Source organism: Odocoileus virginianus, chromosome 20, assembly GCF_023699985.2.
Source record: "Odocoileus virginianus isolate 20LAN1187 ecotype Illinois chromosome 20, Ovbor_1.2, whole genome shotgun sequence".
In the NCBI taxonomy this organism is placed as follows: domain Eukaryota; kingdom Metazoa; phylum Chordata; class Mammalia; order Artiodactyla; family Cervidae; genus Odocoileus; species Odocoileus virginianus.
Window position 1 is genome coordinate 9,365,572 of NC_069693.1, and position 25,486 is coordinate 9,391,057.

Here is a 25,486-nt window from a genome sequence, read left to right on the forward strand (position 1 = left end):
AAACACCCTTACTTATGGGGCTATTGGGAGGAGTAAGGAGACTTTGCAGGCAGGGGCCAGTAAATGCCTGTTATTTGTAATTATTATCCACCTTGTCTATGGACTTGCCCTGCCTCCCAGATTCGTGACCCTGCTCATGGAAAGTGTGTTTCCCTGGCGGTGTTTTCAATCCTCACCTCCCAAACGGTCTCTACAGCCTGGAAGGTCTTGAGGCTGTGTTCCTGGTTGTGTTCCTGGGGTCAGAATTCTTCCAGGATCTTTCGCTGCTGTTTTGAGGTTTGCTCTGTCCATCTGCCTCAGGGGGACTGTTGCAAACCCAGTCTTTATTTCTAAGGTCATTGCCCCAATCTTGGGCTGCAATCAGATTGCCCAAACTGGCTTCATTCTGGTAGGAATTTGGGGCACACCAGAAGTGGAGTTAAGGGGCCACAGGGATTCTGATGAATTTTCCCTGTTAGACTTCAGGATCAAATGTTCTCTGAGCTGGGAGGGGGAGAGGCAGGGCAGTAAGCAAAGCCAGTTCTTCTAGATTTTCCAGTTCCCGAAGCTCCTCTCTCTCTCTTTCTCCCCCCTCCCTCTCTCCCTCCTTCCTTCCTGCCTCCCTCTCACCTGATGACCTTGATTCCTCTTACAACTACTAAAAGGAAAGTCAAGGTTTATTTAGAACATTTACACAGAAAGAACTCAAAAGGAAAGAGAGTAAAATTCAGCCAGCTTCCAACTGCCCAGAGAGCATCACTGTTAATTGTTGTTGTTGTTTAGTCACTCAGTTGTGTCCAACTGTGTGACCCCATGGACTGTAGCCCAAGTGGGTTGGCATTTCCTTTTCCAGGGGATCTTCCCGACCAGGCATCGAACCCATGTCTCCTGCATTAGCAGGTGGATTCTTTACTGCCGAGCTGCCAGGGAAACTGGTCACTGTTAATACCAGATGTTAGCTCCATCCTCTGTCCTGTAGTCTTCATCCTGGCTTTTCACCAGCCCCAGAAAGCAGGTCCTGGCTGGTCCAAGCCTCCTAATCTCACAGAGGCAGCAGTGAGTGGTGACTTGAAGTGATATCTTAGTTCCCTGTCCAGGAATTGAACCTGGGTAACCTGGGTGAAAACCAGGAGTCCTAGTCACCAGACCACAAAGGGCTAGAGGCTAGAAGAAGAATCTCCCTGTCTCTCGCTTCCATTTGAAGGCAAGAATGTTTTAAGGAGGCAAAAGCTGTGAAAACACATGCAAGGTTTATTATTGGAGGCATAGTACAACAAGTGGGAGAGCACACAGAAACAGTTTGTTTAGTTAAGACAGAAGCAAGATGCTCACCTGGAGAGAGAGGGTGTGGGCTTCCCCCACTGAGGAGGAGGAGCACAGAATACAGTGCAATTCTTCTGGGTCTTTATGCGTGTGTGCTAAGTTGCTTCAGTTGTGTCCAGCTCTTTGTGACCCTTTGGACTGTAGCCCACTAGTCTCCTCTGTTCACGGGATTCTCTAGGCAAGAATACTGAAGTGCGTTGCTATATCTTCCTCCAGGGGATCTTCCTGACCCAGGGGTCCAACCCACATCGCCTACATTAGCAGGCAGATTATTTACCATTAGTACCACCTGGGAAGCCCAGGTCTTTGTTTACCTTTGGCCAATTATCTGATTTCTTTTTTCACACCTGACCTGCCCTAGGACCCTCCCCAACAAGGATGCACAACTTTTTCCAAGATGGATTTCATCCCAGAGGTCTATGGAGGACCTTGGCACTACCTATTATGGGTTGGCGCCTCCTCCTTTTGGACCCCCAAGGAGTCTTTCTGCACATGTGCTATGTCTCTCCTTGCCCCAAGGATGGGAAATGTGTGACCTCTTGATCTTTTACTCAAACAGAATTTAGTCTGTCTCTGTCCCTGCTGTGACTGTTAAAGTGTCCACAGGAGACAAAGTCCAGTTATTTACCCTGTTCCTGTTGTTATTTCTAACTCAAAGTGCAAACAGGAGGCTTATTGTAAATATCTAGCATAGAGCCTGCCTGCCTCTTTCCCCAGGAAATGTAAACAGGAGGATAATTATAAATGCCTAGCCTAGAGCCCATGGACCAAAAGACTGGTTCCAAATAGGAAAAGGAGTACGTCAAGGCTGTATATTGTTACCCTGCTTATTTAACTTATATGCAGAGTACATCATGAGAAACGCTGGGCTGGAGGAAGCACAAGCTGGAATCAAGATTGCCGGGAGAAATATCAATAACCTCAGATATGCAGATGATATCACCCTTATGGCAGAAAGTGAAGAAGAACTAAAAAGCCTCTTAAGGAAAGTAAAAGAGGAGAGTGAAAAAGTTGGCTTAAAGCTCAACATTCAGAAAACTAAGATCATGGCATCTGGTCCCATCACTTCATGGGAAATAGATGGGGAAACAGTGGAAGCAGTGTCAGACTTTATTTTTTGGGGATCCAAAATCACTGCAGGTGGTGACTGCAGCCATGAAATTAAAAGAAGCTTACTCCTTGGAAGGAAAGTTATGACCAACCTAGATAGCATATTAAAAAGCAGAGACATTACTTTGCCAACAAAGGTCCATCTAGTCAAGGCTATGGTTTTTCCAGTGGTCATGTATGGATGTGAGAGTTGGACTATAAAGAAAGCTGAGCGCCGAAGAAGTGATGCTTTTGAACTGTGGTGTTGGAGAAGACTCTTGAGAGATCCTTGGATTGCAAGGACATCCAACCAGTCCATCCTAAAGGAGATCAGTCCTGGGTGTTCATTGGAAGGACTGATGCTGAAGCTGAAACACCAATACTTTGGCCACCTCATGCGAAGAGCTGACTCATTAGAAAAGACCCTGATGCTGGGAGGGATTGGGGGCAGGAGGAGAAGGGGATGACAGAGGATGAGATGGTTGGATGGCATCACTGACTCAATGGACATGAGTTTGAGTAAACTCCGGGAGTTGGTGATGGACAGGGAGGCCTGGCGTACTGCGATTCATGGGGTCACAAAGAGTCGGACACGACTGAGCGACTGAACTGAACTGAACTGAGCCTAGAGCCCATCTCTTTCCTGCCTCACTCCCAGGTGGTCCCATTCTCTGGCCAGGGATTGGTTGAGTAGTGGGTAGTGCTGGCCAATGAGAGCTGAGGGGAGGCTCCTGGGGAAGCTCTCCCAGAATGGAGTGGGCTGCTTCTCCCCATAGTTTTTGGCTGTGATGGCTGGAATGCAGCAGCCACTTTGGCACCAGCCTGAGGATGACAGCCAGTATGTGGAGGAAAACAGAGTAAACAGCAGAGAAGCAGAGCTGAACATCACACATAGTCCCTGGAGTTGAATTAGACAATCCAGTTCTTTGTTTTTAACCTCAGCCTGGGGAGTCTGGGGTGAGGGTGGGAGGGGCGAGAGGGGTTTTCTGCTGTTGGAGCCTGAAGCACCCCCACTGTTACGTCTCTCTCATTGACTGAACTCTGCTTAGGCTTTCTTGAACTTTTTCCCAGCTAGGATTGACGTTTGACTTCTGTTGTTTATCTTGGCCTTGTCCATTTTGAGCAAGAATCCTTCTAAATCAGTTCAGCCAGAGCTGCCTTCCTTTGATGTCTGATCGGGTTCTTCTTCCTCCACCACCCGCGCCCCGCCCACCCCCCCCCAGGTGATATCTGATCCAGTAAGAATCCTGTTACGTTGGCATAACTAAACTCTTTCTTACCCTTGAAGCTACTGAAGCTGAATCCAGCCTCTGTACCCCTCTGCTGAACTAAACCTCAGAGACACAGTCTTGGGAGAAGTAGAAAAGGACGTCTTTCTTGTTTTGCCAGGTAAGGGGACAACAGGGGGCTAATGACCTTGAAACTGTCCTGACCTACAGTGGCTTGTGAAGAGTTTTATTTTAACATATGTTTAGCGTTTGTTTATTATGATTATTAACATAATTTATTATTGTTTGTTTGGGGCTGTACTTGGTCTTGAGAGCTGCACGGGCTTTGCTCTAGTTGTGGTGAGTGGGGGCTACTCTCCAGCTGTGGGGCACGGGCTTCTCATTGCAGTAGGCTTCTCTTGTTGCACAGCGTGGGCTCTAGGGTGCTCAGGCTTCAGGACTTTTGGCACGGGAGGCTCACTAGTCGTGGCTCTCAGGCTCTAGAGCACAGGCTCAGAAGTTGTGGAGCACAGACTTAGTTGCTCCTCGGCAAGTGGGATCTTCCTGGATCGAACCCAAGTCTCCTGCATTGGCAGGAGGATTCTTGATCACTGAGCAGCCAGGGAAGCTCCTAATTTATGGTCAATATTACTTTTAGCCATGCCACGTGGCACATGGGATCTTAGTTCCCCCACCAGGGATAGAACCCATGTCCCCTGCAGTTGATGTATGAAGTCCTAACTACTGAACCACCAGGGAACTCCAGTGAGGAGTTTTATAATAATGGTTTACAGAGGGTGCGATTAGTTCATGGACAGTCTGATTGGTTGGTGGTGAGGTAAGTGGGATTCAGCATCACCAACCTTCTGGTGCCAACCGGTCTGGGGTCTATGTCCTTGTGGGCAGCACACCCCTTAACTTCTCCCGTCTCGTGGGGGTTCCAGTGTGTGCAAAACAGCTCAAAGATATTGTTTATGTGTATCCCTTGAGGGTGAGCCAGGACCCGGCCCCAAGTGTGCACTGATATTTCTCTTGACTGTTCCTCCCTTGTCTCCGCACCCTCTCCTTTCCCTAATATTCATAGCAACTGTTTGAACCTGCCGTTGGAACTCTGGGAAGGTCAGGGAGACTGAATGAAGCATCTTTCCTGTAATCAAGAAATGGGGGACACAGAAAGGCGTCTGCGCCCAGAAGCCCACAGAGGTCTTGCTCCCTATCACCACCTCTTAGTTGCTTTCCATCCGCTGACTCCCAGCCAGCTCCTTGGCGATGAATCGCCACGTGCTCACTCTGCATTTGGACCTGGGTCCAGTCCCTCTCCCCTTGGCAGATGCTCCCCATACCTAAGGTGATGACCCCATCTCCCTAAATAAAAGTCTGCCTTAGGTTTCCCTGGTGGCTCAGATGGTAAAGAATCTGCCTGCGATGCAGGAGACCTGGGTTGGAGCCCTGCGTCTGGAAGGCCCCCTACAGAGGGGAGTGGTGACCCACTCCAGTATTCCTGCCTGGGAACTCCCATGGACAGAGGAGCCTGGCAGGCTACCGTCCATGGGGTTGGAGAGAGTCAGGCGTGACTGAGCCACTAACACTTTCACTTGATGCTTTAACTGCGCTCCCTAGGTGGCGCTATCAGTTAAGAGTTCACCTGCCAGTGCAGGAGATGGAAGAGATGTGGGTTTGATCCCTGAGTGGGGAAGATCCCCTGGAGGAGGAAATGGCACCCTACTCCAGTATTCCTGCCTGGGAAATCCCATGGACAGAGGAGCCTGGCAGGCTACAGTCCAGGGGGTCACAAAGAGTCAGATGTGACTGAGTGTGTGAGAACACCATGTTTTAACTGGTGTCATTAAGTAATTTCTTCTTTAACAGTTAGCATATTATTTTTCCTCCAACAAATCACCTGCCCTTCATGAGTTTAACTGGTTCCTGAAAATTCTTCCAATAACCTCTGGGGAATGAAAAAATTCTTTAAATAAAAATTTTAAATTATTTCTTCTATTGTGACAAAACCCACATACAATTTACCGTTTTAATGTGTGCAATTCAGTGGCATTTGTAGGTTCATGATCTTGTGCAATCATCACTGTTATCTATTTCTAGAACGTTTTTAATCATGCCAAAGGGAAACTTTGAACCCACTAAGCAGCCACTCCCCATTCCCCCTTCCCCCAGGCCCCAGTAAATACTTACATCTTTTCTGTCTCTATGGATTTGCCTATATTGGATATTTCATTTACATGGACTCATGCAAGAAGTGACCTTTTGTGTCTGTCATTTTTCATTTAGCATCATGTTTCCAAGACTGTCACATGCATTAGTACCCCATCCCTTTTCATGGCTGGATAATATGCTATTGTATGGATAGACCAGATTTTGTTTATCCATTCATCTGTTGAGGGACTGAGCTAAACCCTCACTTTATTACTTCTGTGCAAATAAACTCAAAGTGCACCCCTGATATCTTTTTATAACTTTTGGTTTGAGGGTTTTATGTATAGGCCCACCTCATTTGATGGCTCTTTGCCTTATTACACTTGGAAGATACTGTGTGTGTGCTTTTTTTTTTAAATTGAGCAGCTCCACATTGTCGGTGTGTGTCATTTTTCCAAGCATCTGCTGACTTGGTGTCTCTGTATCATATTTTGGTAATTCTTGCAATATTTCAAGCTTTTTTATGATTCTATCTGTTATCATGGTCTGTGATCTGTGATCTTTGGTGTTACTGTTGCAAAAAGATGATGATGTACTGAAGGCTCAGATGATGGTTAGAATTTTTTTTTTTTTAAGCAATACAGCATTTTAAAATTAAGGTGTGTTCATTGAAGTCCAGGTGGTGCAGTGGTAAAGAATCTGCCTGAGAAGGCAGCAGACACCAGAGCTGCAGGTTGGATCCCTGAGTCGGGAAGATCCCCTGGAGGAGGTTATGGCAACCCACTCCAGTATTCTTGCCTGAGAAATTCCATGGACAGAGGAACCTGGCGGGCTACAGTCCATGGGGTGGCAAGAGTTGCACATGACTCAGCAGCAAAACCATCACCACCATTTATCCACTTGGCTGTGCTTGGTTCTAGCTGTGGCCTTCAGGGTCTTTAGTTGCGGCGCATGGGATCTAGTTCCCTGACCAGGGATCAAACCCCGGGCCCCTGCATTGGGAGCTTTAACCACTGGACTACCAGGGCAGTCCCTCTTTGTGGCCCTCTTGATTCAAGGTCTTGCCTCCACGCCTTTGTTTCTGTCTCTCATGGTGACGGTTTGGGCAAAACTCTGTTCCTCCCCAGTTCCCACAAAAGACCCCCTTGCACACAGCCGCTCGAGGTGTAATAAATTAACTTTAATAAGGTGTTTGGGGGCTGGGAGCGGACAGGGGGTTTACGTGGCAGCTAGGCAACCAGTCTCCCTTCATGCGCCTGCACTGCGGAGCCCTGCTATCCTCGTCGTGCCCTCATCCCTCCCATTTGGCTGGGTCCCATCTCTTCCCCACCCTTCTCTGGTTTGCATTCTCCCATCTGCCCAGACAGAAGCCCACAAGTCCTTCTCACTGTCTCTTGCAGAGTGACTCATGCCCTGCTCTCCGGCTTAGCATTCTGCCCCAAGGTCTCTATCTGCCTGCTTTCTCCAACAGACAGCGGAATTCTGGTACCCGCCCCCACGATCATGGACAGTTATAAAATAAACAGGTCAGAGTATCAGAGAAGCTCTTCGTCCTGGGGCTTGGGCTATGTCCCTCCAGGTCGGAGGGCAGCCTGTGCTGCTCAGCTGTCGCGTCTCATTCTTCAGCATCTATTTTTTCCTCCTTGTTTTGGAAATAACTTCCTGCTTTCCTCTGTGGATGACCAAGGTCTTGTTAACCCCAGCACGCCACAGGTGCTCTCCTGGGACCGCATCAGTTCAGCGCCACCACTTGCTCCTGCTCCTTGGACAGTCCCGGGGCAGCTGAGTTCCGGCCTCTTCCGATGACAAGGATCAGTGACTATTTCTTGTAAGCCACCGAGATTCAACTAAATCAGAGATTTAGAAGCTCAAGGCCAGAAGTCAAATTCTTACCAAATAAACCTCTGGTAGCTGCAACATTCTGTGTGGCCCTACTATGCAGGAAAGGATTAACCTTGTTCAAAAAAAGACCTGGCCCTTTGCCCCCGGTTCCTGTGAAGTAAATTCTTAGCCCTTCTTTGGAATGTTCTGGCTGATAGAAAGCTTTGTTTACCTGGGGCTGTGGGCTATACAGGATAATCTATGCCGATGGTGTGATTCATGGCGGGGGCATTAGGCCACATAATAATGGCTTGACCTATGTTGGTGACAGGCTTCCCAGTGGGCGCAGCGGTAAACAATTCTCCTGCTAATGCAGGAGATGCAAGAGACACAGGTTCAATCCCTGAGCCGAGAAGACCCCCTGGAGGAGGAAATGGCAACCCACTCCAGCATTCTTTCTTGAAGAATCCCATGGACACCGATGGGGTTGCAAAGAGTCATACACGCTTGATCATGCATGCGCTCTTTCTTCAACTCTTTCTATGTTGGTGCCAAGGTCAGCTGCATGGGTGGTCAGCCATGTCTACACGATTGACACCTCTGGAAACCAAGGCTCAGGCGCGCTTTCCTGCTTGGCAACACTCTGTGTGTGCTGTCACACGTCATTGCCGGGAGAAGTAAGTGCTGTCCGCACGACTCCACCGGGACTGAACAACCAGAAGCTTGCGCTGGGACCCAGCCCTGTGAGCTTTTTCACACTGCTGTTCTTGATCTCATCCTTGCAGTATAGTAAATTATGTCCGCGAGTAAACAGCTTTCCTGAGTTCCATAGTCCTCATAGCGAATGACTCCACCTGAAGCTGGTCTTGTAGACCCTTGAACTTGCCCTCCGCCTGGGTCACCATGCTGTGAGGCAGAGGGGGCATCCTTGAGGTCTGGCAGGGGAAGGGTGGCCGGTGTCTTTGGAGGGAGACTCCCTCCAATGAGGCAGGGGAGGGAGTCCAGCTGGAAGATCCAGGTCCTCACCAGCTCCAGGCTCACCATCCAGTGTCCACGCTGTCACCCGGTGCCCTCTGTTGGTGGATCCTGGAAATTGCTGCCAACAGCTGAATATCTGACCATCTAGGGAAATATGCAAATTTTAGCCTCTTGTTCAGTTGCTCAGTTGTATCCAACTCTTTGCAACCCCATGGACTGCAGAACACCAGGCTTCCCTGTCCTTCACTATCTCCTGGAGTCTGCTCAAACTCATGTCCATGATGCCAACCATCTCATCCTCTCTCCTAACTTTAGCCTCAAGCCCTTATAACAAAAATTCTTCCTGTCGAAGCCCAGCATGCAGAGAGCTGCAGGCCTTCTCCTTTCCCAACCCTGGAAGCCAGGGCAGCACTTCTCCAGGTATGGTCAGGAACGGGAAGGAAAGGGGAGATCTGAAAATGCAGATTCCCCGGTTAAGTGCTGTGGGTGCACAGAGATGCCTGGCCCTTTCTTGGGAAAGCCCACGGCGATTAATCTGGGGCTCGTGCAGACCCCCACCGCCTCCTCAGCTCCACCACCATACTTACCCCATTAGTAGAGGGACTGTACTGGTTCTGACCTGAGGAGACAGGAGGAGAAGTGATCAGAAGTGAATGGCAAAAAAAAAAAAAAAAAAGAAGTGAATGGCAATGCTGGAAAGCATGGGAAGAAGACACACGTGGGGGACCAGGCCCCTTGAATTCTAAGTCCTGGCTCTGCTATTGACATGGGGGAGTCATGTCCCAAAATGGTTTCTACATTTAAAAACACAGCTGGGGTATAGGCTTCATCTCGTTATTCCTTCAGTTATTAAGTACACATAAATCTTTATTGAGCATGGGCTCTGGAACCAGACGGAAGAGTTCAAATCCCAGTCCTTTAGGAGCTGTGTGACCATGGGCAGTTGACTTAACCTCTCTGTGCCTCAGTTTCCTCAGCCATCCAACAAGGATTTATTCAGCAAATAGCAAATGTCTACTTTGTGCCAGATGCATTCTGGGTGCTGGGGATAGAGAGGTAAACAAAACAGACAAAAATACCCAGTGTGTGGCTTACAATGTGCCAAATGCTATGGTAAGTGCTGGGTCTACATTAACAGGTATGGACATGCCCATTTCACAGATGAGGAAACTGAGTCATAGTAAGGCTTTTGCCCACGGTGACTCCTGTGGGCTCAGGCACAGGCAGTCTGGCTCTGGACGTGATGCATTCAGCAAACATTTCCTCAAATGCCTCTTTTGTGCCCGATCCAGTGGTAGGTGGTGCTGGGGACACAGCCATGACTGACAGTTCTAGCTCTGTGCTCTTGGGTTTCCCAGTCCGCTGGAGAGACAGACAAGTCCCCACCCCATGATGCCCCTGAGTGGGCAAGGGGTGGGGGTGGGGAAGACCAGAGCAGGTGCTTGGTTCATTTCAGGGGAAGATCAGGGAGGGCTCCCTGGAGGAGAGGGCTCCCCAGTGGGATGCGAGGAGGCCTTTTTGTTTAGTGGTTGAACGAAAAAAACTTTGTAACCAACAGATCTACTTTCAACTCTTGACTTTCCAGCTGTGTGCCAGCTGGCAGGTAATGTCACCTCTCTGAAAAAATGTTTCCTCATCTGTGAAATGGGCTCACAGTGGGACTCTCTTTACAGGGTGGTGGTGAGCATTCATGGGGGCTGTGCCCAAGAAGTGCCTGGCACAGAGAAAGTGCTCAGCAAAACGTAGCTCTTTTGATTACAGAATTAGCCACAGGACTTTGCCAGAGGGAGCCATGGGGAAGGGGGCTCCAGGCAGGGGAACAGCCTTGCGAAGCCCTTGAGCTGGGATCTGGGCACCTTTTGGAGCCAGGGATTGGGGCAAGCCCTCCTTTCAGGGAGCCAGTCCTGAGCAAGGCAGATGAGGGAAAGTGGGGGTGAGGGGGTTAAGTGTTATTCTACACTGCATCCCTTTGGCAGGAGCTTCTACGTCACCTGGATTGAAAGCCAAGTCCTTACTGTGTACGGGAGCTGCTCCCACTTTGTAAAAATGAATCAGTGATCCAATGAATAAAACTCCCTGGTCTCAGTGTCCCTGTCTGTCCAACGGGGGAACCTCATGGTGTGGGCATGAGGGTTCAGAGAGAGGTTGCCACGTGGAAGGCTTAGTACAGAGCTTGTAGGCTCATAGCAGGTGCTTAATGTTCATTTACAGCAGGCAGGCGGGGGATATGTCAAAAAAGAGGGGACTCACGGGACTTTCGGTGCCAGCAGTAACAAATCAGCAACACCAGCATGACAACCAACGGGATTACCGAGGCCACGATGATAACGGTCATAGAGGACGAACCCTCGTGTGGCTGCTCCCTAGGACTTTCTGCCAGAAGAGAAGGAAGCAGAGATTTAAGCTGAGAGACTTTTGGGGGGGCTTCACCTGCCCCCCAAAATATTAGACTTCACTTTTGAAGGAGGCTACCGCTCTGCCTCCCTCAGTCTATATGGTTTAGCTGAGCTTCACTCCACCCTCTGGTTCCTAGGGTGGGACTTGGGTTTTCTTTTTTTTTAAATTTTTTATTATGTGTTGGGGTAGAGCCGGTTAACAAATGATGTTGTGTTAATTTCAGATGAACAGTGAAGGGACTAAGCTATACATATATATGTATCCATTCTCCCCCAAACACCCCTCCTGTCCAGGTTGCCGCATAACATTGAACAGAGTTCCACCTGCTATATAGTAGGTCCTTGGTTATCCATTTTAAATATAGCAGTGTGTAGATGCAGGAGGATGGGACTTTGAACTGGGCCTGGCCAATCAGAACATTCCATTCTCTCCGGCTGCTGCAACTGGTTCTTGAGGTGGGGGTGGACTGTGACCTAAGTTGAGTCAATGAGAGCCAGCCTTTGGACTCTGGCTAGAGCTACTGAAAGTGGTGTATTCTTTCTCTTGGGATTACTAAACTGGTGGGCTGTGAGCCTATAAACTGCTGGGGACCATCTTACCTTCCTGAGAGGAAAGCCCGCCAGGGAATAAAGCCAGCAAAAGAAAAGCAGAGACAATAGAGGTCAAGAAAAGTTCCTGGATTACATAGTTGGAGCACTTGGATTTAATCATACCTGAAGGTGAATTTCTAATAAAGTCCCATTTTTGCCTGGGCTATTTTGAGTTGTGCTTCTATCAATTGCAAATAACAGAGTCTGTCTAATATACTTGGGAAAGCCTGCCTGAGTCCATTGGGAAGAGGCATTATGCAACTACCCCAGCCTGGGTTTGCAGAGCGGCTGTGCCCAGGGGGCTGTACCGTGGTTTCAATGGTTCAGTTGGTGAGTTAACAGACAGTAAAGCTGAGCCCGTTGAACCTTCCATGAAGGGGCTTAGGGAAACAATGGGAGCTTTGGAGCATTCTTGTGGTTGAGGGACTCCTTTAACCAGGGACCACCTCTAAACCCCTCCCTCAGAGGGAATCCTACTTTGATATCCTCTTTGATATCCATCCTAAGTTCCTCCCTTCTCCCCACCTAGGGGGCTCCTCACCTCTGAGCAGGACGGTCACGTTTGCCTGGCTGGTCCCTAGGGCATTGGTGACAAGGCAGATGAAAGTCGCATTGATGGTCTCGTCCACAGTATGAATCAGGAGCTGACTGCCCTGGGCCACAGCAGAGGGTGGCAGGGTTCCGTTCGTCCTAGGAGAGACAGATGGGTGAGGAAGTGGTCTCAGTTGGAGGCCTAGAGTAACTGGTGTTGGGGCACTCACTGTATAGAAACTCTCACGCCATCTATAATACAAGTTCAGAGCAAGCCTGGAGTTCCCCCAACTCTGCCGCTCACACTCCCATCCAGCCTATCAGCAAACCCTGTCTGCCCCACGTTCAAAATCCGCACAGATGGACTTGCCTGGTGGTCCAGTGGTTAGGAATCTGCCTGCCAATCAATCCAGGGGACGTGAGCTCGATCCCTGGTTGGGGAACTGGGATCTCACATGCTGAGGGGCAACTAAGCTTGCAAGTCACAACTACTGAGCCCAGGTGCCTCTGCTAGAGAACCTGTCTGTGCAAACCACAGAGTCCACGGACTCTGGAGCCCGCGCACCATGACTGGAGAGAGGCCCACGCGCTGCAAGGAAGGTCCCGCGTGCAGCAGCTAAGATGCAACTCGACCAAAAATAAATAAACATTAAAAACAAAAGAACATAACCAAAGTCTCTCCTCTGCCCAGTTGTTGTTGTGCAGTTGCTGAGTCGTGTCCGACTCTTTGCGACCCCGTGGCCTGTAGCCCTCCAGGCTCCCCTGTCCCTCACTATCTCCCGGAGTTTGCTCAAATTCATGTCCATTGAGTCAATGATGCTATCTAACCATCTCATCTTCTGCTGCCCTCTGCTCCTCCTGCCCACAATCTTTCCCAGCATCAGGGTCTTTTCCAATGAGTCGGCTCTTTGCATCAGGTGGCCAAAGTATTGGAGCTTCAGCTTCAGCATCAGTCCTTTCCATGAATATTCAGGGTTGATTTCCTGTAGGATGGACTGGTTTGATCTCCTTGCAGTCCAAGGGACTCTCAAGAGTCTTTACCAGCACCACACTTCAAAAGCATCAGTTCTTCAGCGCTCTGTCCAGAGCCCTTCCGTAAAGGAAAAGTCCTGATCACGGGCACAGGTCCCACACAAACTGGCCCCCTGACGCACTGACCCCTTTGCTCCTGCCTCTACATCCATGGTGGCTGACTTGCTGACCCTGGAACGCTTCAGTTATGTTCCCACCTCAGGGTCTTTGCATATGCTGTTCCCTATGCCTGGAATGCCCTTCCCATTGGTACCCAAACTGCTCACTCTCACCTCCTTCAGTCCTCTACTCAGCCATCACCTTTGTGACACCTTCCTTGGTTACCCTCTTTCAACTGTAGCGACCCCCCACCTCCTCTGCATGATCTTTCCCATGGCACTTATCACCACCTGACATACTCCATCCTTAAAAATGGTATCTTGTTTATTTTTATTTAAATTAAAAGAAAGTTTTTTTTAATTTTGGCCATGTCCTAAAGCTTGTGGGATCTTCGTTCCCTGACCTGTGATTGAACTCCAGGGGCCCTTGGCAGTGAAAGTGTGGAAACATAACTTGTGACCCAGCAAGGAATTCTGACATTACCTTGTTTGTTTCTCTCCCCAGATCTGGAGATCTGAGAGGGGAAATTTGGTTCTTTTTCATTTACTGAAGCCTGTGGGTGGTGCTAGTGGTAAAGAACCCACCTGCCAATGCAGGAGTCATAAGAGGTGCGAATTCTGTCCCTAGGTGGGGAAGATCCCCTGGAGGAGGGAATGGCAATCCACTCCAGTATCCTTGCCTGGAGAATCCCACGGACAGAGGAGCCTGGTGGGCTATAGTACATGGGGTCACAAAAAGTCGGACACGACTGAAGTGACTTAGCATGCAGCACCTGGGTCAGTAGCATCCGACACACAGTAAGTAGTCAAGAAACACTGGTTTAGGGACTTCCCTGGTGGTCCAGTGGCTAAGACTCCACCTTCCCAGTTCAGGGGGCCCACATTTGATCCCTGGTCAGGGAACTAGATCCCACATGGTACAACGAAAACCTGGTGCAGCCAAATAAATAGATAAATATTTAAAAATAAAGAAAGAAACTCTGGTTTAATGGACAGAGGAGACCAGGGCATGGGTTTGGGTATTCTGCAGGGCTGGCATGGAAACCTTGGCTGTATGGTTCGTGAGCCTGAACTGCGGTGCTTTGAGACAGGAAGGTAAAGGCCAGCTGTCAATACCAATCGAAAACCTTTGATTGGCAGCTCCGCTGGCCAACCATTGAGATGTGACTGGCTGTCCACAGAGGTGGACAGATGGGGATGCCCACCACCACGACATTTGCATAGTTGAGAACGGGAAAGCACCTCTGTATCCCCAGGTGGGACTGGTTATGTCATTGACAGCCTCACTTGTGACAGAGCCCTAGCCCCTCAAAGAAGCAGGTGGTGGGGTTTCGAAATGCATAAATGATGAGGACTGTTGGATAGCTGGCAAGAGGGATGGACTGAAGGGCAGGAATGTGATAAAGCAAGTCCAGGAAAATGTTAGTGAGAGAATCCACATAGTGGGCTTTTGAATGTTTACTGGAAAATGCTTACAAGACTTCTGTAGGCTTGAAACATTTCTTGATAATATGCTGGGGGAAAATAGATCTATGTGCCCTGACTTGGAAAGGTGTTCACGAGAGGGACTTTCCTGGTGGCCCAGCAGTTAAGACTCTGCACTTCCACTGCAAAGGAGCGTGGGTCTCATCCCTGGTCAGGGAACTGAGATCAGATATGCTGTGAGGTGTGGCAAAGACGAAACAAAAATGAAAGAAATGTATTCATGGACAGAGGAAAGTTTTCAAAATTATACATACAGCACAGTTTCTTTCTCTCTTTTTTTTTAGAAATATTGAAAGAAAAAAATATTGAAAGAAGGACAGGAAGGATATACAACAAAGGGTAAGAGTGATGTTTCTGGAGATGACTGGGTACAGGACTATCGGAGCTATTTTCTTCTTTTTACTCATAACCATATTGCCTAGAGTTTCTACAGTGCTCAAAAGTTATTTTTGTAATAAGAAAAACTGGGCCCAATAAAAATTAGGTTAAATTGTTCACCCCTTTGCCTTTATCTTTCCCCACTCTTATCCTTGGTCTCAATAGGAATTTGAGGAAGTTTTTTGATTGCTCTGCTCCTCAATCAAGAAAATCAGGAGGGGGCTACTTCCCTGGTGGTAGCTTCCAGTGGTTAACAATCTGGCTTGCAATGTGGGTTTGATCCCTGGTAGCTCAGTTGGTAAAGAATTTTGGTAGCTTAGTTGGTAAAGAATCTGCCTGCAATGCAGGAGGCCCAGGTTCGATTCCTGGGTTGGGAAGACCCCCTGGAGAAGGAATAGGTTACCCACTCCAGCATTCTTGGGCTTCCCCTGTGGCTCAGTTGGTAAAGAATCAGCCCACAATGCGGGAGACATGGGTTCGATCCCTGGGTTGAGAAGATCCCCTGGAGAAGGGAAAGGCTACACAGTCTGGTATTCTGGCCTGGAGAATTCCATGGACTGTATAGTCCATGGGGTCGCAGAGAGTCAGACACGACTGAGTGATTTTCACTTGGGGAACTAAGATCCCACATGCCTTGGGGCAACTGAGCCTGTGTGCTGCGACTGCTGACATGCATGCCACCACTAGAGCGTCTGTGCGCCACAACCAAGATCCCACGTGCCGCAACTAAGACCCGATGCAGCCAAATAATAGATATTTTTAAAAAATGAGATTGGGGACGGGACAGTATTTGCTCTGTAAGAGGTCACTGAGCAGGTCACACAAGGTGGCTGGGGAGGTGGCAGAGCCCAGGGCTTAAGAGGACTGGGTTTGGAGCCAGACGCCGACAGGACAGTCACCTCTATACCCGTGTGCCCGGGCAGATGACCACAGCTCCTGGGCAGATCTTTAACCTGGGCCTGGCGATAGTGCAAACTGTGGCCAGAGAGTGGGGATCACGTGGGGTACAGGTAAGTACCTGGCACACAGCAGGCACCCCATAAAGAGCAGGTGATAAACCTGGACTTTATCACCTCATTAACTCTGTGCATACAAGATATTTTCCTGGGGGCCCACAGTTGACTTCTTGTTTTGTTTTTAACTTTCCTGCCTACACCCCTCCTCCCTCAGACCCAGGAGTCCAGGTCCCCGGCCCCTCCTCCCTCAGACCCTGGAGTCCAGGCCCCCAGCCCCTCCTTCCTCTGACCCAGGAACTCACGTGCTCCAGTTGTAGCCTGTGGGCTCTGGTTTGCTGCGGACGTCACAGTTCAGGGCAACCTCTCTACGGCCGATGTACCAGTTGTCATCATAGCCGGATATGGAAACCTTGGGCGGGGCTGGGTGAAAGAGACACACAGGCTCAGAGACAGGGAGCCTTCAAGGGGCCCAAAGATAGCTGGGATTCATGTCACAACAGGAAGAGGGCCTTGGCGGCTTTGGGGAACAGCTCACAGTGGAGAGGCCTGGGAGGGGTCTGGGCAATGGGTTCCAGCTTCTGCCCCAAGAATAGAAGCCTGGGAGTCCTCAGCAGGGTGCTAGGATGGGGGTAACAGAGAGCGCTTCTCAGGACCTGCTTCTCTATTGGTTTCCCCTATAAAGCCAGGTCCTGGCATGCCTGGGACGTCCTGTGAGAAAAAGCCTCCTTCTGGGTGTTCATAACACACGTGAGCATATTCAAGGCTCTGACAAGTCCTGCAGAAGAGAATCCTGGATGACCGCATTTCAGTCTGCGTCTTACCCAACCCAAATGTGATCAACAGGGAAGATTTTTAAAGTCTCCAGGGGGAAGGCCAATGAGACAGGGTGTTTTTGTATGTGTGTTGGGAAGGAGTCAGTATAGGCACCGTCCTCACTCAGATCCAGTTGAGGGGGTTGGGTGTAGACAGTGCAGCAACTGTCAGGCAGGGAGTAGTCAGTCCAGACAGTGATGGGAGGACCCAGTCCATAGATGAGCCAGTGCAGACAACAGTGGAGCAAAGGGGAATGTAGACTACACGGGGGGTGGGGGTGGGGACAATGTAGGCAGTTCTCCAGGACAGCCAGTGTAGACAATGTTGTGGGTCGGTGTGAGAGAGTATCTAGAAAATGCAGGGTGTCAAGGCAGCAGTGGTCAACTGCCAACTGCCTTCAGCTGGTGGCCTAAAGGAGTGGTGTAGACAGTGAGGGCAATGCTGTCTGGGGCCCTTAGGAGCCAGTGTAGACAATAGTGTGTGTGTGTGCTCAGTAGCATCCAATTCTTTGCGATACCATGGACTGTAGCCCACCAGCCTCCTCTTGTCTGTGGAATTTTCTAAGAATACTGGAGTGGGTGGTCATTTCCTCCTCCAGGGGATCCTCCCGACCCAGGGATCAAACCTGCATCTCCTGCATTGGCAGGCAGATTCTTTACCAGTAGCGCCACCTGGGAAGCCCAGACGATATTATGGCAGCGTAGGAAACACAAGGGAGTTGGTATTGATGGTGGGGAAGCAGTGTAGCAGTGTGCACAAGGTCAGTGTGGACAGTTGCCCAGGGAAGAGGGTGTAGGCACTGTGTGCGGGCTCAAGAGAGTGTACGTGGGGTGTCCGTGTAGACAGCGGCCCCCAGGGAGCAGTGTGAACTGTGGTATAAGAAGCTGGCAGAGTCCTTCCCTAGCAGTCCAGTGTTTAAGACTCAGCGCTTCCATTGCACGGGGCATGGGTTTGACCCCTGGTCAGGGAACTAAAGGGTTTCCCATGTGGTGCCAATGCAGGAAACATAAGAGTCTCGGGTTCACTCCCTGGATGGGGAAGATCCCCTGGAGAAGGGCATGGCAACCCACTCTAGTATTCTTGCCTGGAGAATCCCATGGACAGAAGACCCTGGAACAGTCCATGGGGTCGCAAAGAGTTGGACACGACTGAAGTGACAGCATGCACGTAGGCACAGGGATCTCACATGCCCTGTGGTATGGCCAAAAGGAAAAAAAAAAAAGAAGCTGATATAGACAATGAAGGACAGGGTTATCTATGGCCCAGGGGGGTCGGTGTAGATGATGTGGGGATGGGTGTTAAGGCAAGAGTCAGAGAGTCAGCTCTGATGATGAAATGATGTAATGTTGAAAGTGCCCCTCGGAGTCAGTGTAGTGGGAGGGTGGAGACAGTTGTCCAATGGCAGGGGGAGGGTGGAGACAGCTGGCCAATGGCAGGGGGAGGGTGCAGACAGCTGTCCAATGGCAGGGAGAGTGTGGACACAGTTGGCCAATGGCAGGGAGAGGGTGGAGACAACTGGCCAATGGCAGGGGGAGGATGGAGACAGTCTGGCAGCCCCTCCCGTCCTTGCTCACACTTAGACCCACTCACCAGACACAGCAAGGGTTATGGGAAGCACCTCGGGCTCCTCAAAGCTCTCGTGCTCCACTCTGCAGGTGACGTTTCTGCCGTCCATCTGGCTGGAAGGTGTTAAGATTAAGAGGCTGATGACGGTGACGGTGCCGGGCAGGGGCCCGGGCACCTGGGTGGTATTGGTCTTTCCATCTGAGGACCAGGAGATGCGGGCAGGTGGGTGACCTCCTACGGAGATGCAGCGGGCCACTGGCACAGGGTTCGGGCTGAGTGAGATGTCCAGGGTCTCAGCCTTGTTCTGGGGCTTGGCTGAGAAGAGGAGCAAAAGACACGGATTACGCCTCACCAACAGTCATGCAACAAACGTCTCAGCAGCAGGGGAGTGCCGAGATGAGGATACCAGATGTGGCCATGTTCAAATCCCTGCTCTGCCCCAGTCTCAGGGTGGCCTTGGGCAAGTCCGTGCCTCAGTTTCCTTGTCTGTCAACTGGGGATAAGGGGAGGATGACCAGCGATGAGAATTTATAGGTAAAGCTCTTAAAACGGTACTTGGCAGGTAATAAGTGCTCAATATATGTAATTATGATTGGTAATTGAATACGGTGCCTGGCTCTGTGATGGGCAGTATTGAAGACTCAGGAAGGACTGAGACAGCCCTACCCCTGCCTTCATGGGGTGGACTGTGGAAGGGAAGACGGATTTCCCCAGACAGTGATGACTAAGACTGGGCAAGGCTGGGATGGGGGATCCCGGAAGGGGTGCCTGAATCTCGGGGGGCGGGGCGGTGGTTACTGAGGGCTGCATGGAGGAGGGGAGGGCTGAGCTGTGCTATGGAGATTCAGGCAAGAGTGACTGGCTCAAGGTTCCATAGTCGTAAATGACAGAACTGGATCTTCCCACAAGGTCTGTCTGACTCCAAAACTACCTTGCCCGTTTCTTCATCTTTCTGGTGATTCCCAGACCTGGGATTTCAAGTGGTTCCTTTTCCCTCGGTACCTGTGTTCTTATTACCCAAGATTTCTCTTTAATTTGACTCACCAGTTCTGTTTTACTCTCATCCTAAATCATAAGACCTGAGGTCTTAAGTTTTCTGAAATGATGAAAGATGCCTTTGGTTGGGGGCATGTGTCAGGCACTGTTCCAAGGAATTAACCTTTCATGAGTCATTCATGCAAGATCCGGGACAGTTCCTGACACAGAAAGTGATAGTGAGCTCCCCTGGTGGCTCAGATGGTAAAGAATCTGCCTGCAATGCAGGGAACCCAGGTTTGATCCCTGCATTGGGAAGACCCCCTGGAGAATGGTGAGTCATTCATACAAGACCCAGAACAGTTCCTGACACAGAAGCAAAAAAGAAACAACAACAAAAAAGAAGCAAATAAGGAAGTTCTTATTCATCCTCATAGCGATCTCCATTTCACAGATGAGAAAACAGGCAAAGAGACTTCGTACTCAGTTGCCAAGAGGAAGGCCTGTCATATTTTCTCTGGTACTCATAAAAATGAACGTATGTTTCCATGACAATGCCAACGGCATGCTCTCCCCTCCCACCCCCTGGCTGGAGAAAGCCCTCTACTCCTGGATATCAGAATCTTCCCCTCCCAGTCTATTTCAACTTTCCCTTTGGCTCAGTGGGTAAAGAACCAGCCTGCAATGCATGAGACAGGAGACATGGGTTGGATCCCTGGGCTAGAAAAATGCCCTGGAGCAGGAAATGGCCACCCACTCCAGTACTCTTGCCTGGGAAATCCCACAGGGAGGAGCCTGGCGGGCTGCAGTTCCTGGGGTCACAAAGAGTCGGACACGACTAAGCAGTCACTCACTCACTTCCTCACCAAAGGGAGTAACAGTAACTGACCCACTATCCCCAGCCCACATAGGTCTCTGCTCTAAGCGGTTCACCTGGATGAACTGCTTTGGACCCTCAGGATAGCTTTCTGAAGGCAGCACTGTTGTTACTAAGCCTCTTTTACAGATGAAGAAAGCAGGTTTCAAGATGAATCCACCTGCCCAAGCTAGCAGTGGCTTCCCAGCTTCCCAGGCCAGTCTCTGTCCCCACCTACTTCTTGCATCAGCCACTCTCCCCTATACCACTAGCATCCCCAGACCCTCCGATCCCCTTGGCCCACAGCCTCCAAGATCTTACATCCCTGGACCTCCCCTGCATCCCGCAGGGTCATTGCCCTACCTCCGTCTTGTTTCCCTCGGAATTTCTCCCTCCCTCCTGGGCCCTTCCCTCTATTTGCTTACCTCCCTACCCCACTCCACATCCCTCCCTTTCGGCTCCTCCCTCCTCCCAGCTCACCGAGCACACGGAGCAGGGTTCGAGCGCTCTTGTCACCATTAGGGAACGTGGCGAACTGGCAGGTGTAATTAGCTTCATCTTCCACGCGCAACTCCCGCACAACCAGCGAGGCGTCCCACAGCTTCTCACCGGGCTTGGCGGCCGTGAATTCCAACCGGCTGGACTCGTGGAAGCTGGGGCCCTGGGCAGGGTGGAAGACCGCTACGCTGCGGGCGAGCTCTGCCTGTCTCTGTTTTGTCCAGGTCACTTGCGTCACCGTCACATCGTGTTCCAGGGGGTATAGCTGGCATGAAAGTATCACGGTTTCTCCCAGGAAGCCGGACACCTGGAGTGGGGCCTGCACTGTGATTATCTTGATCCCTGCGGGGAAACACAGGGTGGGTCACATCTGAGTGTCCCTGATCTGGATGGGGTAGGGGGCTCCTGGAGCTTGGAGCCCCTTGGGTGTCTGTGTGTTGAGGGGAATGGGGATGCGGAGCACCAGTCCTGGTCCAGGGGTGAGGATGAGATGGGGGCTGGACTGGGTCTGCAACTGGGTCCCATTCCCTGCCCACCCCCTCCCCCCACAATTGGGTTGTTATTACCGTATAGCCTCTATCTCAGCATCGTCAGTTTTTAAAATTGCGGTCTGTGTTGTGGTTAAAAAATTAAATTTGCCTCTTAAACTACTTTAGAACATATAATCCAGTGGCAATTAAGTACATTCATGATGTTGTGCAGACAGCATCACTATCTAGTTCCAAAACTTTTCTGTTAACTCCAGTCATCAATTTTAAGATGCACTGGGATGCTCTTAGAGCATTTCCGATTTAGAGGTATGGGAAGGAGAGGAAGGGGTTCTCAGGTGGCTCAGTGGTAAAGAATCCACCTGCCAATGCAGGAGATGCTGGTTCAATCCCTGGGTGGGGAAGATCACGTGAAGTAGGAAAAGGCAACCTGCTCCAGCATTCTTGCCTGGAAAATTCCATGGAAGAGGAGCCTAGTAGGCTACAGTTCACGGCGTCACAAAGAGTTGGACATGACTGAGTATGCGTGCGCGCGCGCACACACACACACACACACACACACACACACACAAGGGGGAAGAAATTCAACGTCTTAGGATCCATGAAATAAAGTAGTATTATTACTCTTTGTGGCCTTGGGTTAGGAAAATGTTTGTAGGGGGTCCAAGCATGAGAAGGGAGTTGATGGGACTTCCCTGGTGGTCTTGTAGTTAAGACTTCCAATGCAGGAGGCACAGGTTTGATCCCTAGTCAGGAAGCTAAGATCCCACATGCCTTACAGCCAAAAAGCCAAAACATAAAAGTGAAGCAGGATTGCAACAAATTCAATAAAGACCATTAAAAAGTGTCCACATTTTTTAAAAAATGTTTTTTTTTTTTTAAAAAGAAGGGAGGTGATTATAGCCCCAAGGTTTTGGATCCCCTCAGCTCTCTGCTGTGAGGGCCTCAGGCAGATTCCTTACCGTCTCTGATTCTTTACTGCTAGTTTGTAAAATAGGACTAATTACAGCTAACATTCTGGGGTTGCTTACACAGATTAGGAGCTGTTCAAAGTGCTTCACACATCTCCCAGCATTTAGTACTTAAGCAGCATATTGAGGCAAAGCACCACTGTCAGCCCCACTTTATAGAGGGGAAATCCAAAGCACAGAGTCTTTTGCTGCAGGTCACGCTGAGGGCAAATGGCAAAGGTGGGATTTGAACCTGGGCCATCTTCAATCAAGACTCCTGATCTCTAATCCACAGACTCCATAGGAAAATCATTCTCCCTAGAGTCCCAGCACACACTAGATCCTCAATATGTGTTGACTTTTATCCATATTGATAAACATAATTAATAAACATCCTTATTAATAATAATAGGGATAAAGGAGAAGGCAAGAAGGAGTTAAGTGCTTTGAATGTCAGTCCTTTCACTCACAAACTGTGGCCTTTGTGCCCATGGTTTCACTCCTCTGAGCCTCCATCTTCTCATCTGTAAAATGGGGGTGGTTGTAACTTCAGAGGGAGTTGGGAGGACTAAATGATGAAATTTATGTAAAGACATATGCCAAGCACTCTATACTGGTGAATATTATAATTATTGCTACGAGGAAGAGGAGGTCAGGACATAGTGGACTGGGGTGCTTGGAGCAAGGCGTGTGGAGGGGGGACATGGTCTGGACACGAGGCGACTGAATGGTGAGCTAAGGACCCTAGTCTTGGATCGAATGCCAGCTCATCCATGGATGTGCTGTGCAGCTCTGGGCAAGCGTGTCTCCTTCTCTGATGGTAAGACCTCTGTGAGGATGACACTGGGTGAAGTGACCTTTCTCTAGGTTTATACCCTGTGTCATAGCCAGGCCCAAATTTCACTGTGGGCCAGTCCTCCAACCCTCTCCAAGGTCCATGAGATCCGCACTCCTAGCACTAGGATTTTCACCCTCATTGGACAGGGGGGTCAAGTGAGCCTTGCATGGTCAAGCTACCTGCCTGGGTAAACCAGCAAGCGAGGAGCAGGGCCTGGGTTGAGACCTTCTGGGAAATGAGGAGACTCTGGTTTCCTCGAGTCTGTGTTCAGTATTATTACTGTTCATGTGAGTCATCACAGTCATTATTGTTTTTCTTCAGTGCATCTAGCTCAGGGTGTTTCCAAGACACTATCTTACAAGGTAGGTGGGATTCCACTCTCCTCTCCTTCTTCCTCCCAGCCCCCAGTAGACATTTCAGGGAAACAGGGAGCTCAGGTCATTTTCCTGAGCTCACACAGGCGTTAAATGCCAAAAGCTATTTTGAACTCACCGCTGTCTGACGTCAGAGCTATACTCCCAGTAAGCGGAACGCGGCCCACAGTAGGCACTCAATAAATGTGTGTGGGATGAATGCGTGAATGAATGAATGAATGGCCGCGGCCTAGAGCCAGACGCGGTCGAAGGGGAACGAGAGAACGGGGTTATCTGCCGCTGCCCTCCTTCCCCTCATCAAGTATCCTCGGTGGCTGTTAGCTGGCTGTTAAGGGCTGGGGAGAAGGGTGCGCTCAAACGGCGAGCAGGTGCGCGGGTGTGCTGCCCGGGCAGGTGTGGCACGGAGAAAGTTCACCTTCCGCCTTATTTTTCCCCGGAGGCCTGCCCGCCCTGCCCTTCAGAAATCTCCCGAAGTCCGGCGGTTTTCCGGGAAGCTATCAGAAGAGTCTGGTCCAGGCCCGGCTTTCCTGCATCGCTGGGGCGGAGGGGAGCGGGCGGGCGGCGAAGGGCAGCGAGCAACTTAGGGTGGGGCGAGCGCCCGGGCCTGTGGAGAGGGAGAGGGGGAACGGGGGTCGCCTGATCCCGACGGGTCACTCACCGGCTCCCAGGGGCGCCCAGAACAACGGCAGCAGGAACTGCAGCAGCAGCAGCCGCCGAGTGAAGAGAAAAGTAGAGGCCATGCCGGCTTCCTCTCGGCACCGCTGGGCAGGACGCGCCCGGCCTCCTCCGCTCGAGCCGGGAGTCCGCACGCTCTGCCAGCCGCGCGGGCGCGGCTCGTGCTGATTCCGCACCTTCTGGGCAGGAATCCCGGCCTCACTCAGCCGCCGCAGCCTCGGGGAGGACCTCCTCGGACTAGCAGCGAGGAAGAAGTAGAAATGGGCGCCCTCGCAGGTGCCCGTCTGGCTCCCCCGGCGCCCGTGGAGGCGCAGGGCACTGCCCCTCCCTCCGCCCCCTCGCTACACCCCACTGACGTCACCTACGACGGTGACTTCCCTAGCACTCGGGTTCGGATGTGTGGTTGCTTAAGTCGCTGAGTCGGGTCCTACTCTTGGGGACCCCACGGACTGTGGCCCGCCAGGCTTCTCTCTGTCCATGGGATTTCCCAGGCAAGAAGTACTGCGGCGAGCAGCCATTTCCTTCTCCAGGGGGTCTTCCCCACCCGGGGATCCAACTGGGGTTTCCTCCTGCGCTGCAGGCAGGTTCTTTACCGCTGAGCCCCGAGGAAACGGAGGCGCTGGCAAAGAGGTTCAGCGACTTTCTAAAGTTCAGGGACAGAGCAGGGATTCGAGTCTATCATGGGGACAGATCCTGCGTTCCTAACCACCAAAGCTGCCACCCCTGGGGTCACATTGGGCAAGTTGCCTCTCCTCTTGGGGCCTGTTTTCTCATCTGAAAAATGGACAGGATAACAATACCCAGTCTGTTTGTAAAGACTTAAACATGCAACTGCTTATGTTACCGAGTCCAAGCTGGTTCTGCTCCCTGCCAAACAGGCCAATGAATCAGATCAGGGGTTGAGGCAAGGAAGAGATTTTATTCGGTTTCTCTCCTGAGTAAGATGACAGGCTAGTGCCTCAAAATAACCATCTTATGGGGTCTGGGTGCCAGGTTCTTTTATAGATCAGAGATGGGAGGAGTTGAGGAGGCAAAGTAAAAAAGCCATTAATCTTGCAAACATCTCCCAGAATAGCAAGCCTGAGGCAGGGAATGTGTTCATTTCCTCCTGCCATGGATAGGTGGACCAAACCCTTACAATTAATTAAATTAAACCCTTAATTTAACAGTCAGGCAGAGGGGCAGGATTCTCTGAGGTCAGCCATTCTGTATGATTATAATAACAAAAGCAACAAAAAGCAAGTCAAAGAAACAGTTCCAACATGGAGTCAGAATTGGCTTCTTCTCTACAACACTTGGTCCAATTTCTGATATATATTTTGTACTCAGAAAACAGCCGTGATCACAAATAACAACTCATGTTGCTTTACAGTTATTATAAAATAATACTGATGGCATTGATTATTAATATCCTCACTTAGATGAGAATGACAGTTC

At 50.3% G+C, this 25,486-nt stretch overlaps 1 protein-coding gene across 1 annotated transcript; it reads right to left on the minus strand.

The window, feature by feature from the left end:
- Window positions 1-6,909: 6,909 nt before the first annotated feature.
- PVR (PVR cell adhesion molecule) lies at window positions 6,910-24,630 on the minus strand. The gene is made up of 8 exons (XM_020893155.2): window positions 24,033-24,630; window positions 20,707-21,066; window positions 18,420-18,710; window positions 16,319-16,436; window positions 12,078-12,226; window positions 10,800-10,922; window positions 9,137-9,168; window positions 6,910-8,693 (listed from the first exon to the last, which is right to left on the minus strand). The coding sequence occupies exons 1-8, from the start codon at window positions 24,112-24,114 to the stop codon at window positions 8,631-8,633; spliced, it is 1,218 nt and encodes a 405-aa protein (XP_020748814.2). The 5' UTR covers window positions 24,115-24,630; the 3' UTR covers window positions 6,910-8,630.
- Between the last annotated feature and the right edge of the window lie 856 nt (window positions 24,631-25,486).